General features: G+C 43.8%; 1 protein-coding gene across 2 annotated transcripts in view; it reads right to left on the bottom strand.

Moving 5' to 3' along the window:
- The window catches only part of DYM (dymeclin), a 246867-nt gene that overhangs the window by 185123 nt on the left and 44062 nt on the right, over nucleotides 1-17682 (bottom strand). For both annotated transcript variants that reach the window (XM_080920012.1, XM_080920013.1), the window contains exons 7-8: nucleotides 10106-10231; nucleotides 7990-8132 (exon numbers count right to left, since the gene is read on the bottom strand). In XM_080920012.1, the coding sequence (XP_080776138.1) occupies nucleotides 7990-8132; nucleotides 10106-10231 (269 nt within the window). The remainder of the gene's footprint in view (nucleotides 1-7989; nucleotides 8133-10105; nucleotides 10232-17682) is intronic.

Raw genomic sequence — 17682 nt, 5'->3', positions numbered from 1 at the left:
ATTTTATTATGTATGTGTGCATGTCTGTCTGTGCACAACATGTATGCAGTACCTAAGAAGGTCAGAGGAGAGCATTAGATCACTAGAACTAAATTTCCAAACAGTTGTGTTTTGTCATGTGGGTGCTGGGAATCAAACCTGGGTCCTCTAGAAGAGCAGCCAGTGTCCTCCTAACTGCCGAGCCATCCCTCCAGTCTCAATTTTAACATATATTTTCTGGTTTTTTTGATTGTCTGTATGTTATATATTGGTTTTTGAGGGGTTTTGTTGTTGTTGCTGTTGTTTGATACATGGTCTCATTATATAGCTTTGGGTATCCTGGAACTAGGTACAGGCTGGCTTGAACTCACAGAAATACACCTACCTCTGCCTCCCAAATACTGAGATTATGGTACTATATACAGCAAAGCATTTTTAAATGCTATATTTTATATACTAGTAAGTGTTATTTGTTATAATTAGTGGTTATTCATTGTAAAGCTATAAGGTAACTGTCTCTTGCCCATGCATTTACTTACCTGATCTTAGTTGTCCACAGAAAAGGCATATTATTCCCCACTATCATCAGGGATACAGTCTAATGTCCACAGAAAAATGCTTGAGGTAAGAGATCCTATCAAACTTGCATTACTAAGACTTTTAAGTACACACACACACACACACACACACACACACACACACACACACAGTCCATCTGATCCTAAAATAGCTACTAAGTAAGCTATGGGTGTGGTGAGAATTCTGGAATTTGGGTTCTTTTAGAAAACACAGAAATATTGTAAGATTATAGTTTCATTTTAACCCAAGGTGTGGGATGTGAGGCTCCTTCAGATTGTCCACAGCAGCTGTCTATGATTTGCCTCGTGCTCTAGCAGAGGAGTGATTTTCCCACCTGCAGATAGTTTCTGTGACTGTGTGGCATCTGGAACTCTGGGGACTTTTCAGAGGATATAAATGCTAGGCCCCTGAGAGAAGTGGTGGGTTGGTTGTTGTTGGTCACGGTTTGTAAAGTAGTCATGCACAAATAAACAGCAAGAAGACATTAGATATCCTGATGGTGATAATCAAACTTGCCTCAAGGAACTCAACGCCCCTGTTCTGCAGGAAGGAAGCAGGGTAAAGATAACATCACCCCCTTTCTGACCCCATTCAGGAATCTCTTTTCTCTACTCTCTATCCTTTTTTCTCTCCTATCCAGTGTGAGGGGGTTGAAAGGGTAAAAAAGGATGGAAGACGAAAGAACACACAAAGTAGCAAAACACAGTGACAAATGGGTGTATTCTAGGACCTGCCCTTCAAAATGTAATACTTCCCATGTAAATATCCAAAGCCAGAAAATAGAAATATCCATTTTGTATACGGAATTATGTTTATGATTGAGACTGAGCCTGGTCCACAGTTCTCACCATCCCACTAAGCAGCGGCTGACTGGAGCACATCACCATAGCTATCAGCACACGAGAGACCGGCAACCGCTTGGTTTGCTAGGAGAAAAGGCGTAAGCCACCACCTCCCAATCCAGCTCAGCTGACTGGATATATAGTGCTAGCATTTGACTATGGCTGTTCCCTGCCTCACAAAGGAGATTAAAACCAACGTTATGCTAATGATATAAAGAAGATGGGTGGACACTTAATCCAACTATGGTGCCTAAAGGCAGATGCTTATGGCATGTAGAAAAAAATTAACTAGATGAGGCCATAAGGGTGGAGTCCTCAAGGTTAAGTACTGGTGTCTTTATGAAAAAGAGGAGCAAAGGGAGACAGACAGATGCACTCCCTGCCTCCTTCCCAGGTAAGGCCCTAGGACTCCACCAGCAAGAAGGTCATTCCAGCACACGAAATCTTGGACTTTTGAATCCCTACAATTGTGAGCCAAAATAAACCTCTTTTTCCTTATAAAGCAGTCTGCCCCAGATTTCATTGCAGTAACATAAAAATGACTAATACACCTGGTTATGGATGGATTATAGTGTTACCTCCAAAAGCATATGTTAAAGTTCTCTTAAAGGGAGAAATTGGATCTTTGGAGAGTAATATGTTTGTTTATAAGAGGTCAGCAGGGCAGATCACCCACAGTAAAACAGTGACTTTGTAAGAAGTGACACAAAGCTTTCTGGTTCCCATGAGAGGACAAAGCAAGCCAGGAAAAGGACCCACATCAAGAAACAAGTATGCTGGCAACTTGATGTTAGACTTGCAGGCTCTAAAACCATGTGAAACAAATGGCAGTTGTCAAGGCTGCCTAGACTATTGTGCTTTGTTACAGCACCTCAAGCCAGAACAGACTTTTAAAGTACACATTAGGCTCCACACATAACAAATTGTGGATGTGAGGGTCACTGGCCATTTGTATATGAAACATGTTTATGGGCATAGGGCGATGTGTTAAGAATCATCAATTGCCTTACTGGTTATCACCAAGACCACTGATATTGCGGGTTAAATGAATGTTTGAAGTATTTATTATAATTCAAATTAAGTCAGCATCAAATTTTCTCTACTAAAGTCTTGGGACTAATTTTATAGTCAACAGCACGCACAGTGGCAGGGAGGACAGTTCAGCCAGCAGGCTGCTTTCCTTGTGAGCACAGGAACCCAAGTCCCATCCACAACACCCACATCAAAGGCTGGCATGGTGGTCTGCCCCTGTAGTCCCCGCACCCGGGTAGGACCCCTGAGACACACTACCCAGCCAGTGCAGCCTAGTCTGTTCCTGAGGATGACCCCCAAGGTTTCCTTCTGGCCTCCACACACATACTTAAAAGAAACAAACATAAAAGTCCTCAGAGGAGTTGAAATGGTACCGTGGCAACTGTTGACAAGGTAAGTTCATTTAGAAAGGAACAAATTTCTTGTGGAAATATCTATTCAATAATCAAAATTTCCTTTCTGTCATTGACAAAATCTTGCACCACATAAAACAAAAAGCCAGCTGGACACAAAACAAGAATGTGGCAGGCATATTCATTAATCAGTCTTTTAAAACTTTTGTTTACATGATTTAAAGTTTAAGCAGAGCAGAAATTTAGACACTTTGAGCTTTTTAACACTGTCATAACAGACATGCCCCTAGGGTTCTCCAATCACTGGTTGTTTCTAACTAAACTTCCGTTCTAATTCTATTTTATTCCTTCCAGCGAGCGTCAGGACTGACAGCAAAAGTCATCCGCAGGAGGACAGATGTCCATATGGTTTTAGATAAGATTTTACACACTTTATCTCTTCTATTCCTCACAAACCCAGGACAAAAGGTCTCCTATTTATCTGTGCTATAAATCAGTCAGAGATCTGGCAGGCAGGAAGTGTCGCTAAAGAAATGGCTCAGCAGTTAGCAGTACCTGCTGCTCGCTCTTCTAGAGAACCAAGGTTCGGATCCCAGCACCCACATCTGGTGGCTCACAATACCTATTAACATTAGCTCCAAGAAATCCAACACTTCCTCTTGTTTCTGCATGCACACACAACAAAGACACACAAATACACAGGCAGACAGATGTACATGCTTGTTTGAGTCGCACACACTCGAGTACACACAAACACAGTTAAAAATAAATCTTAAAAAAAAAAAAGGTTAGATCCTGATAAACAAGGCCTCATCACTAAAAATACACCAGAATGAGTTCAGCTAAGCCCACTAATACTACCTCTACATAACGTACTTCCTCAGTAATTGCTAGTACTGGCTCATCAGTCCCTGCAACAGGCACAAAGGACTCTGAGGATTGATTTGGGAGCTGCACCACATCAGTGATACTGAAATAGTTGAGAAGCATCCTAAATGCCCAGTGTTAGCACCAGACCTCACTCCATATTATATGTTAGGAATGCCAAGATCTAGCTACCATGCTGACAGGCAGACAAATGAATAGATTTTTTTAAAAGTATGTCAAGTGATTCTAGAGTTCTGTGATTAGCTTAAAAGCTAAATCAAGGGGCTGGAGAGACGGCTCAGTGGTTAAAAGCACAGACTGCTCCTGAGTTCAAATCCCAGCAACTACATGGTGGCTCACACAACTATCTATAATGGGATCTGATGCCCTCTTCTGGTATGTCTGAAGACAGCTACAGTGTACTCATATATAATAAATAAATAAATGTCTTTTTTTTTTAAAGGCTAAATCAAGTGCAAATTTAGCATTAACTTTAAAAAATGGAAGCACTCATTCCAAAACAGTGATACATCAGTTGAGTCTTTGTCTATGCTGACAGTATAGTGCTCTAATTTCTTGTACTATAAAACTGTGAATATAGGTTTATCTGCATGTATTATAACAAAGTACTATATTGATTTACAATTCATTCTAGCCAGTTTTTGAAATCACACTCGATGCATCTGAAAAACTTTTAAAGAAAACAACATGTGAATTGTCATTACTCTCGATAACAGAAACGAACAAAACTCTAGTTGTATCTTTGCAGTATGAGCAATTCCTCCAGCGTGTTTCCTCCTCTGAGCCCTAGCACCTGAGCCACGAGGGAGTGGGTGTTCTAGAAAGAATAGCAAGCACTACATCCGGGGACTAAGTCGGAAAGATACACAGAGGGCAAAACAATGGTAAGAAACCTAACTGTGAACCAGTGGAGGCTCACACTGGTCACCGACACTTGAGAGGCTGGGGCAGGCGGAGGCTGTGAACTCACGCGGATTACACAGCGAGTGCAAGCACAGCCAGGCTCACATAAGATCAGCATCAAAGCCGAACTCAAGTACCACAGTTAAGTGAAACAGCACTTCATAAAGGAGACTTCTTTCATTTCTTCACTTGTGATGAGCTAACGCTGAACCCCTCCTCACTGTCCACTACGAATGGGTTACCTGCGATGCTCCTGGAGGAGTAAGGCCGCACTGTCGGAAACCTTCCTTCGAGAGGCTTAAAGACCAAGTGCGGTACAGAGCGGATGACAGAGAATACAATGGCAAACCGAGAGTGGGGGATGGGAAGAAGTGGGTTTTGTACTGTCTTACTCCTGGAAGGTTTCTTATAAACTGATTTCCAAATAAAAAGTCTTTCTTCAATGAGAAGAGTGATAACATTTAAAACAGCAAATGTCGATCATCCCTAAAGACAAGTTGTGGATAGATGGAAACTCATCCCACCTCTGTACATCCTTGCAAATGCACAACATAAAATATGAGAAAAGAAAACTCAAGGGGATGGGATCACACAGGTAAAGCAGCTGCAAAGGAAACACGCAGGGTTCAGAGTGACAGAAGACGTTGCAATTACAAAGTCCACATCTCAGCACAGACACAAACTAGCTGTTGGCTGTCATGGCTGCTGCTCTGTGTCCTTGAAATGAGACCTCACATTTGTAGCTGGCTCAAATTTCTGGTAATCCTCTTGCCTCAACCTCTTGAATTCTGGAACTAAAAACAAAATGGCCACCATTCCAAGGTACACAATAGCTTTTAACATTTCATTTAATCCAAGTATTTACTGACAATCCACAGATGTTATGTTGAGAGCCAGGCGTGGTGTTGCTTGCCTGTTTGTCCCAGCACTCAGAAAGCAGAGGCAGGAGGACTGTGGGTTAGAAGTCAGCCTGGGATAGTCAGCAAGGCCCTGTCTCCAAAAACAAACAAAAGCCCAGGAAGCTGGTAAATCAAGCAGCCTTCCCACTCCTAACATATAAACGTACGTTATGGGAGGAAGGAAAAACAACAGGGAAGACAGCAAAGGCTGCTGAGTCAAACAGAGCTCAGACACAGGCAGGCTCACCTCCCTCCTCTCAGATGGTAAGACGGTGAGCCACAGTCCGCCTGTATCTGAGGAGCAGAAGCATGTACAGTTCGGCAGCACTAGCCAGACTTCGTGGGTTATGAAAAGGAAAGACAAAGACACCAAGTGTGGAGCCCATGCTGGGGATAAGGAGGGGTTGGAGAGGACCCGTGTCTCTTTGCATGTGTGTGTGTGACATTCTTGAGAACGAAGATGACCTGGAAGAACTAGAGTGACACAGGAGGTTCCCGGGTGGTGGCTCAGGACCCGTCAGCACCCAGGTCCCTCTCTCTTGCCCTGCCAGCATTGACAAACCACTATATAAAAGTAATTTTATGGGGGCGGGGGTGCTGACACAGAAACCTGGTATTTTAATTAACCAGCTGTAATCCTAAATGGGCAGGTGCTATTCTAACCTACAGCACAGCCATAGGCCCTGAGTTACTTGCAGCTGAATCTTGCTCTGCTCTATTATATGTGTCCTTGGTGTGATTTTCTCTTGGCCGCGTTCTCATGGTTCGTCCTGCCTCACAGAGACCTCCTTCTTCTACCTCCATCCACTGTCCTTCGCATGGTCCCCGAGACCCTTTACTCCAGGCCCATCTTCTTCTCTCTGGCCAGTCACAGGCTCTAGCCTTTTACTGCCCAATCAGATTATTGGGGAGCATTCTTTATAGTCCATTGGTCAGTACAATGCCCACATCCAGACTGCAACCTGATTTGGGGGTCCAGAACTCAGCCTCTGAACACACAGCACACAAGACCAACCCCACCATCACTATTCCTAGCTGAGATTTTAAAACAACACACTCTGCTTTGAAGGAAATAATTTTTAAAAGCACACAATGCACACAATGGTACAGAGCAAAGACTTTTTACAACCAGGAAAAGTCCAATCACAATAAAATGACAGTAAGCCGGGACTAGGAGACAGTGCAGTGGAGGGAGTGCCTGCCATGTGGACACCATCTAAATTGTAAAATGCCTGGCTTTTGGTACTTAGCAAACTAATGACACCAAAGACACCTCATATAACAGGTAACTAAAAATTTTAAACTATATACAAATTTATTTGTTTAAGACAATGACAAAAAAATCTGCCAAGTATATAACCACTGTTTTGAAGAAAGTAACTAATGAATTTCATTAGAGTACTAGGAAAAACTCAGGTGCCAAGTACTCATTCCAGATAGATGATAATGAAAAGAAGAAAGAAAGAGGGAGGGAGGGAGAAAAGAAGGGAGGGAGGGAGGGAGGGAGGAAGGAAGGAAGGAAGGAAGGAAGGAAGGAAGGAAGGAAGGAAGGAAAACACCAAGAGACTAGTCATGTCTTCCTGAGAGATGAGAAAGCCATTGCGCTGCTGCCTTCAGAGGCCTCACCTGAGACAGCACTGTAGGGTGGGACAAAGGCAGGCCAATCTACGAAGTCCAGCTGCCTACCGATCAGCTGCTTAAATCACAGAAGAAGCCTGAGACTTTTTAGTGAGAAGTTGGGCAAGCCTCATGGTAAAGCAAACTGCTATGCTGTGCTCCCCACTCCCATCCACGTGACTTCGTGCTCGGAGTAGATGCCACAGCCATACCCCATCGGGGACACTCTTTTGGGACTCAGTGCTCTGTAGTTCTGCATCACATACTGTAATTTAATAAGCCTAGTAAGGCCTTGATGCAGGCAGGAGACCGCCCCACGCCAGGTTACTTCTTTATAAGAGGCCCACATTCTCAGCTGTGTTAGCTCACAGAGCCCACCCCCATTCTCAGAAGGGAGCCCAGAGGCACCATGTGCTGGCCCCACCTCCAGCTCTGAACTGGGCTGCAGCAATGATGCCTCTGGTGAGGGAGAAAGGGGCCTTTCTTCAACTCCATCCCGTGCTGCTGCAGTTTACAAACTCTTCCCCATCTCCCAGTCTGTCACTGAACAAAGCTCTGAGATTATGCAATGAAACCCCAACCAACAGAGCCTAAACAGAAAGATGTTTCTCACAAGGCATCCAACTTTACTTTCTCTTCATAACCAGACCTTGTACAATACCCATATTTACATATAAACATCCATCTTGAAAACTTAGGTTCCACCGTTAGATAATATATTCACTATTTGCATACATTTAACAGGAATCACCACTGAGAATGGAAGGATTAACATTTTAATTTCTGTGCATGTGACCCACTAGAATGGCTAATGGCAGCAGCCAGGTGAAGAGAAGTGCTTGTGGTCAGTTAGAAGAGATTTCCAGGGCAGAGGGTGTGAAGGCTGGAAGGACTTACTTGCTACTCCTGACGCCAGTCCATACAGTAGTCCTCCCCCATCCGACTGCTGAGGGAAGACATGGGTTCCGGGCGGAGGTGGCTTTTCTTGTCTGATAAAGTTATACAATAAGGTTTTCACAAGTTTGCTGGTGTAGGGAAGACTACATAGAAAGGGTAAAAGAAAGAGAAATCAAACTCCATACATGGAGTCACCTAAGTCTGCAGAACAACACAGAACATGCCTGTCACTAGTGCTACCTCAGGGAAAGTGCAGCACCTCACACCTTGACTCGAGCCTTGACCCCGGCGTTGCCTCTACCACACCCGAAGGCATGAATCAAACCACTAAAGCGTAAGCATCGGTTACCTTTGTAATTTACAGAAAACTGCAAACAATTATAAACGTAGTGGACAACGTGGTGCAGCTGCCAACTGAAGGAAGGTTGTACGCCATCGGCAGAGAAACCCAAGAGCTAAATGACAATGAGACTCGTGTCTTAATTACTGGTTAGTCAATTACTGGTGACAAGATAATTTCTATACTCTCTGGTCCACTTGTAGATTTTTGCATGTATTATTGATGACTCTGGCTTCTGTGATAAATCAAAGAACCAGTAAGAGAAATATTCTGCTTAAATAGCTGACATTATAATGATACTATAAAAACCAAAGACTAACATGGAAAATATGACCTTTATATTTCTAGCACCGTAAATACATTTCTAGTCAAAGCTCTAACACCATCACCTGCAGGCCAGGTTCCTCCATCACTGTTGGGTTTAGAGAGGAGTCTCCAAAGCCCGGGCCCTCCCCGTCAGTGACTTTCAGACGTCATCTGCTCAGGCCCCAGTATGGTTTGTCTCTTTTGCAATCACACCAGAGTTTAATCCTCATTATGAGGCAGGAGGATGGTGGAAATTAAAAGTCACTATGGTGTTTGGTCGGAAGGTAAGTCTGAAGCTCATGTGAGAATCCCAGTAGCTCTTCAGTAAGAGAGAGCCACAGACTGGCTTGCCTCTTGCGGCACAAGGCACTGTGATACCTTGGGAGTCTCCCAGGAAGAAGGTCACCAGATGCAGTCTTAACCTTGAGCACTGGAGTCTCTTTTCTGTGTGACTTACCCAAAGGGCTCTCCAGGAGCCTGTGAACATGCTGCAGTGTAACCATGGCAACAAGGCAAGCACAGTGGAGACAGAGCCATGGACAACACCCTTCACTCATAACAATGGACGAGTACTCTACCCGCAGCTGTGTCACCAAATTCACAAATAACTCTAACAAAGACTAACTTATTGTAAAGACCTGCTTGCCTTAAAGCCTTTGGAAAATTATGTCAACAGAAAGTAGGGTGTTGTGTCCACTGAAGGTATTTTTATCCACATTTCCTCTGCTACAGAGGAAGCCCAACATGTATTTAGCATGCAGTAAATAAGTAGATGCTTATTAAATTAGAAGAGTGAGGGGCCACTAGCATAGTCTCAACAAAAGGTGACCAGACACAGACCACAGAAGTCAGCCCTTCAAATTCAGAAGGACCACATTCTCAGATTCTGCATCTACTATTTCAACCAATCACCAATTAAAAATACTCAGAAAAAAAATCTTATCTATACTGAACTTTATACTCCTCATTATTTTCCAAACAATTTAGTATATCAGTTACTTGCAAAGCATTCACATTGTGTTAGAAACTATGTCATGTAGACAGGATTTAAAGCATACAGGAGGATGTGCCTGGGCTGCAGTTTTAAAGACTTTCGGATTGTGGTATCCTAGTCGGTTCCCTGTTGATACCAAGGGACAAGGGGATTCCAAGTTGCTGGTGAAAGAGGAAGACGCGGGTGCAGGTGGAACACACAGAGGACTTGACAGAAGAGGAGGAAGGAGGAGAAGACAGCAGGCTAGCCCGCAAAACAACCATTACAGGCACCAATGAACCAGGGGATGAAGCAGAACACAGAGGGAACAGGAACTAGAATGTGGCCTCGTCTTGGATTGGAAATGAGGTAACAACAGAACAGGAAAAGATGACAGCAGGTAAAACGACAACACTCAGGAGATGATGATGCTAGAAATAACAGATTAAATATCGCAGTGGCTGTTCCTTACGAGGGACACTTTAAACATAACGTACCATGGACCTTGCATCAGGTACTTGTGACTGATGCTCTTCCGCAGAACCTCCTTGTGGAAGAGCTGGCAGGAAAGGAAGACAATCATTGCTGAGATGGCCTCCACTGATATCTCATATGTAGTATCCCTGAAGACACGAGGGAGACAGAGTCACGGTCAGTCTGGAAGACCACACACTGCTCTTTCCATAGCATCTGTTCGTTATGCAGCCAAAATCTACATATTCAAGTCTTTCAGGCTATTTTAAAAATGCTTAAGATAAGAATTAAGTCAAGCCAAAATATTAAGCCCCTTTCTGTTTGTTTGCTCTTATATTTGGACCTGGCGTGCCGTTGTTTCCCCACCTTGCAGCTCCCGTGTCAATTGGTCTGTTGGTGTGTGGCAGGAGGAGCAGCAGCCTTCTGCTCTCAGGATCCGCTCTAACCTGAGCTCGCCCCTGATCGCCAACAACAGCAATGATACGCTGCAGGGAGGGCAGAGGGAAGGCCACCAACTCTGACTCAGAACAGTGTACTTGTTTCAACCCTCATGTGTGACACCTCAGGCCAACTGTGCATGTTCAGCAGGATGTCAAAGTAATCACGTGACCCAAGGGCAATGGGGTAGAGGCAAGCCAGCCTATCCAGATTAATAAATGCTCAGCTTGATGAGAATCCCAGGATCAAAGGAATAAAGCAAAGGGTGATTTTAAAAAAAGACATCAATGTCCTCTCACTTCATGGACATGTACCCCACACACATATGCACATCCATGCATGCAACACACATACATATGTACACACACACACACACACACACACACCCCACAGGCATACACACACGGGTGCACATACAGATACTCACACACAGGCACATGCACACACAAAAACAAGACAGTATATTTCTCTATTGCTGTTACAGGGATCCTGAGTTTGCTTCTCCAAACCTCCACTGAGTGGCTTCCAAATGCCTGTAGCCCCAGCCCCTTGGAACCCAATGCTCTTTTCTGGCCTATGGCTACTGCACCCATGGACAAAACCACACACACCCACATCTATTCACAATTTTTGGAAAATTAATAATAATTTTAAAAGTACTACAAAAGTAAACCTATAAACACAAGAAATTGACAGAGAATAAATCTGTCAACCAATCATCTGAATACACAGTTCTCAGAAGAAATATAAAACCTGACAAAACATTTTAAGTGTTGAATATTTCTGATTAGCTGGCAAACACATGTGAACTAAAACTACTTTGAGATTCCCTGTCACCCCACTTGCAATGGCCAACGTCAAGAAAAGCAAAGGCAGCAAACTCTGCTGCGGCTGAGGGGAGAAGACAGCTGACGAGAGTAAACCACGCAGCCGCTGTGGGGCTCAGCGTGGAAGCTCTCAGCAACCAGAGACAACTCCTATGACCCAGTTCTCCCCTTCTGGCCATATTCCAGGGGCTCTGGATCCCACCACGGAATCAACCTAGCTGTCCCATCAACAGAGGGCAAATTGTGACAATTTGGTACACATGTATTCACCCAAATCATTTTTTATCAATCTGAAATTTTTCATGGCAAAGTTTTCAGTTTCAAGTCCAAAGTAAATTCCAAGTCAAAGGAAATTTTCAAGTAAAGTTCAAAGAAAAGTATGTAATGGCTACTAAATGGTAGTTCGTGTGTATTTAATCCCAACTGGCTCTCAACTAGAGAAAAGGCTTAGACCACTTTCCCATGCTTCTCCCCTGCTGTTACATCAGGACCATTAGTCCTCTGGACCGGTCTTTCCTCACCCACTTCGGTAGAGCAGGCTATCCTAGCAGCAGCAGGGATGACTCGGGACAAGGGCATCACTGCGGACAGCAGCAGCAACCTCACCCCTGGAAAATCAGACTGGAAGCCTGGCACCAGATTTGACAGCTAAACAACACACAGGTGAGTGGAATCCCAACAGGAATTCCACTAGGCACTAGGAAGCAATATTGCCCAAGGAAGTCCCAACTAACCCCGGGGTTCCAAGGCAAAAGCATCCACTAACAGCTCAAAAGTAAAAGGGGCTAAGAATCTCAGGAGTGCCCCAGCAGCTGGCACCTTCTTAACCACAAGCCAGCACTGCTCTCTCACACAACCACTTGCTAGACACACCCAGGTCCCTCGTCTGCTCCTGCCAGCTGGTAGAGAAGCTGCAAGGGCCTTGCAGCAGCTGCTCTAAGGCTAAAGGGACAGGTGACCCCAACGCTGATCTACCCACATACACCCTGATGTGAAGCAGAGGTGCCTGTACCTGAGCTGTCCCTGCATGGGCCATGCCCTGTCCCTGAATAGCCCTTAATGGGCTCCAGTTCCCCATTGAATGCCGTCCCAACAGAAGACAAATCATCAACAGAAGCTGCACTGAACAATTCCAATGCAGTAAGGGCGAGCAGGGAAGTGGGTGCAGAGACAAGAGGGCAGAGGGGTGAAGAGAACCTGAGGGCCCTCCTCACCACAGGAATTCCATAACACTGTCAAGTGTCAGGGCGCAGGGCTGCAGGTCCTAGCATAACAGCTTTAATACTTGTTTCCGCCAGAAGCCAAGGCCCTGACACCATGGCCAGCACAGGACTGTATTTGTAAGGTTAAGGGTCTCCATACTCAAGACTGGCATGGGGCTGTAACACTAGAGGGCGCTACTTGCTACTGCTTCCATCGGCCTGTTACTGCCACCTGCTGCTGTCAAACAGGGAAGGAAAGGAACCAAGGGTGCTGGAGACCAGCATCTGAAAAGCTGGCCTGCCCACTACCCCATCTGGGTAGGGCAGAAGAATCATCTGGGTAGGTAGCTCAGCACTCACGAGGGGAAGACAAAATTATTATTCCAAACTTGATGCCAGCTTGGTCTACACAGAAATTTCCAGGCTACACAGGGCTATAGCAAAACACTCTGCTTTTAAAAAGCAAGCAAGCAAAAAAAGGGGGGGGGGGGGGAGGAAAAAAAATACTTTTTTCCAAGCTCATGTATTGATACAGAGCAAAAGAAAAAAACTAATGCCTACAGTGAAATCCGTAGTCTTTGAATTTTCTATCCAACCCAAAATAGCCTCCAGCTCATAATCCCGCCTCAATTTCATCCTCTCCGAACTATGCAGGAGTATAGGCTTGCCACCACTCCATCTGAAAACATTTACACAGGGATTATGACTGCCCGTGGCTACTGTAACAGAGCATCCTAACTTCCTTTCTAGGGCATCTCTGCCCTTGTCCCTTCACCTCCAGTTTACAGGCCTACTCAGAAACAGCATGTGCCCGGCTCAGGGCTTGGCATCTGCTGCTCCCACCTCCGAGGCTTTCCCGTCAGACGGGGAGCAGAGCACCTCTGGGTCCACTTAGGTTTCCACTGATATCATCACGTACCCGCCCCGCAGCGAGAGCCTATGTCCCGTTACTAGTGTACCCTACATACAATATGAGATGACAAGAGACTATCATGGATTTGTTGAATTGTCATCCCTAGTCTGCTCACAGTTACAGAGAAAAATTGGTGGTGGTAACTAACAACTTGGGTTTAGGACTCACTCAGCAGTAAGGAAACAACTACCTGGGACAAGTGAGGTCAGGAATCTTGGGGAGAACCACCACCACCACCACCACGTTATTACACCAGCATAATCCTAACCGGACTCTAAAATTTACCCTTATAGCTCTCACCCTCACCAAAGTACCTTCTCTCTGCAGCATACAGACTCCAAAACAGAAAGCCACAACTGCTCAAAATACAGAGAGCAACTCCTTGTGGAAGCCCACAATAGATACAACATAATTCCTGCACCTAAAGCACATAACACATCACAGAAGAGGTGCCGGGAAGACTGTAAGAGCCAGAGGACAAGAAAATCTGCTGTACAGTGTGTCTCCTAGATATGACAGGGAAGTGACAGCCATGACACTTCAACAATATGGCTGCCTAAACATAATCTAAAAAAGCACATCAGCAAGTGTGCTAGCAAGGAGGGGCACAATCTCCTCAGTCCAGACAGAGAACTACAGGCAACTAAGGAGAACTCACTTTTCCCAAGGATGAAGCCACTAATCAGTCACCTAACATCAAGTGGGCAGCCCTGAGATCATATACATACAAACAACATTAAATGAAGTCTGCAGGATATATGTGTGTATTATGTATGTGTAATGAGCCAGGCATACCCAAATTTAAAAATATAACTTATAACTTTGCTAATGGCAGAACACACAGAGTCACAAATTCAGTGTTTATCTTAGTCAGGGTTTCTATTCCTGCGCAAAACATCATGACCAAGAAGCAAGTTGGGGAGGAAAGGGTTTATTCAGCTTACACTTCCAGAATACTGTTCATCACCAGAGGAAGTCAGGACTGGAACTCAAGCAAGTCAGGAAGCAGGAGCTGATGCAGAGGCCATGGAGGGATGTTACTTACTGGCTTAGTTCCCCTGTCTTGCTCAGCCTGCTTTCTTATAGAACTCAGGCCTACCAGCTCAGGGATGGCACCACCTACAGTGGGCTGGGCCTCCCCCCCCCATCACTAGGTAAGAAAATACCTTACAGCTGGATCCCATGTAGGCATTTACTCAACTGAGGTTTCTTTCTCTGTGATAACACCAGCTTGTGTCAAGTTGACACAAAACCAGCCAGGACAGTGTAATTAAGTGTCCAATAAAACAATTTAAAGACTTATTAATAAATCTGATACCTAAGAATTCTACTTATTAGAAGAAGTGAAATTCTAACACTAAGACCTATTGTATAAAATAAACAAGATCAAAGGCAAAGGTAGGTAGAACTCTGTGAGTTCAAGAACAATCTGGTCTATAGAGCAGGTTCCAGGAAAGCCATGGGCAAAAACAATTCAACATTACCAAAACAAAATTATGCTATTAGTAAAATTAAAATAAAAAACAAAAGACAATAGGCAAACCGAGAAAAATATACCATAAATTCACATCAGAAATGCCTATAATAATTTTTAAGGAATGAGAAAGGAGGTAGAAAACTGCAACCTTCGTGCACAGACATGGACTGTGAAATGGCAAGGCCCAGGGTCCCACATGCTCTACCAATTCCACTCCTAGACAGATAGACCAACGAAAATCTTCATAGCTTTATACAACTGGCAAACAATACAAACAAACCAATGTCAATTAGCTGATGAATATGCGTACAAAATGTGGCTTCTAGATGCAATAGAATGTTTATCACACTCCCCAACTCCCACCAGAGAAAATAGACAATGGATAAATTGAACAGACCATGCAAAGTTGAAAGGAGAAAAGACTAGCCCAGAGGGACCCCATTATATTTCCCTGTATAAAACACCCGGCATGGGTAAACTCACAGGAGGAGAAAGCAGACTATGTGCCATGAGGAGAAAGAGGGGACCCGTGGGGACAAGTGAGAATGTGATAAACAATGCTCATGGTTTCTCTGTTGCTGCAGAATCATGGTGAATACACGCAAAACCACTGAGTTGTTTCCTTTGAAAATATAAGGTTGTAGGTATTGGATTTATTTGTTTTTATTTTAAAATGAAAACAGGAAGACCTCTAAATACTGGGATTCAAAGACTCCTAGGTTAGACTGAAAAAACAGAATAAGATTCAAAACAGTATGTAGAATTTTCCCACCCTGGTGTAAAAACAGGGTAAAATGTGACTCTGTACTCCTAACCGCTCATATACAGTAAAATTTCCAAGACAGTACAAAGTAAAAGCCAAGAGTCAGTTATGGAAGCAAAGAGGAATGCTGGAAAGACAAGAGTGGATGGTGCCAATCCACTCTCATGGATGAGGCCCTAGTAACATCAAAGTACCAACAGCTTATCCTAGACTAACCACACCTGAACTTAGCCAATTAGAATCTGAGCACTTGTGAAATGCAATCATATGAAGAATGCAGTCAGCACCTGTGCTATTTGAGAACTATTCCTCCAAAACTGGGCAAGCTAGCTCTCTTCTTCAGCCCTTTATTAGCTCTGCTCACTTCAACACTGAGAACCTACATACGAATCGTGGTTTTCCCTGTAAATACAGATAACAGGTGAGTTCTAATGTGATTTCCTTCTCTAACTTCTGAAATGCTAAGAGAGGAAAAAAATAAGAACTTGAGGTAATGTTAATTTCTATGATAACTAAATTTAAAATACTAATTGAACTATCTTAATACAAAGTCATCAGGGAAATGAGTCTGAAGAGCTCAGTGCTTGAGAGAAACCAAAATTCTATGGTGCTCAGTCGAATGGTTTTTCAAAAATGAACAGTGTTTTAAGCCAACAGATCTTTCTTGTTTTGAAGTCCTTGTATAATCTTCAGACTTTCATTACACAGCTGCTAAACCAAAGTCAACTTTAGCTGAAGCCCTGCTTTGGCTTCTATAATATCCCAAGAACTTTCCAGCATCTGGTCTGGAAATGTCCTAGAACAGACTACTGTTGGAGCAAGTGATTAAATGACAGAAGCCATGACCTAGTGCTGGGTTGCTGGGGCGGAGGGGGACACTTGGACAAGGACAAAAGCCACCGGCAAGCGGGTGTTAGTGTTGGCTAACAGCAAAGCTAATGAACGCAGAAGGAAAACCATGCTCCTCTTACTGACTCCTGGATAGGAAGCTGATGACACTGTAAATGGAACCTAAGTTTAATAAAAACAACTGACAAGTTCAAACAGGGATATTCTAAGATGCATATGAGAATGGTATGTATCTCAGATGTTGTCATGGGAGTGATGGCTAGTTTTAAAACTGAAACTGAGGTGTGGTTGTGATACAATGTGCCAGAGACTAAAGTCAGGGTCATCTCTCTTACTAAGTATGTACTCTACCACTGAGCAAGGCCTCCAGACCATGCATAGATGTCTCAGCACACAGAAACACCAGCTACTGGGGCCTGGAGTCTCAGACAGCAGCAGCTAGTAAGAGAACTGATTTAGAACTTTTCACCTGGGTACGGGATTAGTGATTTTTTTTTCTGCCATAAAATATGTCCATAGTTCTTAACAATAATCATTTAAGCATTTGTAGGGGAAAAAGTCTAACATCTATCTTGCAAAATCAACATCATACCTTGGTCAGATTTGTTTTCAATAACGCAGGTCTTACGTATTACATACTACAAAGTTTAAATGGGATTCCCCAATCCATCATACATTTTTCTAAGAAACAAACAAAAACCTACTGTGAGAGCTAAACAGAAGGCTCAGCAGCTAAGCGCTGCTCTTACGGAAGATCTGAGTTCAGTTCCCAGCCCCCATCATGGCAGCTCACAACAACTGCAACTCCAAACGCATGGAATGTTGCTAACATCCTTACAACACTTTCTTCTGGACTTAATGGTACCTGTACACAGGTATACATACCCAACACACGACTCAAAGTAATATATCTCTTTATTTTATTAATTTATTCTTGTCAGTAAAAGTGATTTGTCTGCATTCATGTCTGTGTACCATGAGTAAGCCTAGTGCCCAAAGAGGCTGGAAGAAGGCAGTATATCCTTTGAACCTAGAGTTACAGATATTTGTGAGCCAACAGGAAGGTGCTGAGAATCAAACCCAGGTCCTCTGGAAGAGCAGTCAGTGCGCTCTTAACCACCGAGCCATCTC

This window comes from Micromys minutus (genome assembly GCF_963924665.1).
Source record: "Micromys minutus genome assembly, chromosome: 8".
Lineage (NCBI taxonomy): Eukaryota > Metazoa > Chordata > Mammalia > Rodentia > Muridae > Micromys > Micromys minutus.
Note: the sequence above shows the minus strand (reverse complement) of the source record. Positions and strands in the feature narration are given on the sequence as shown.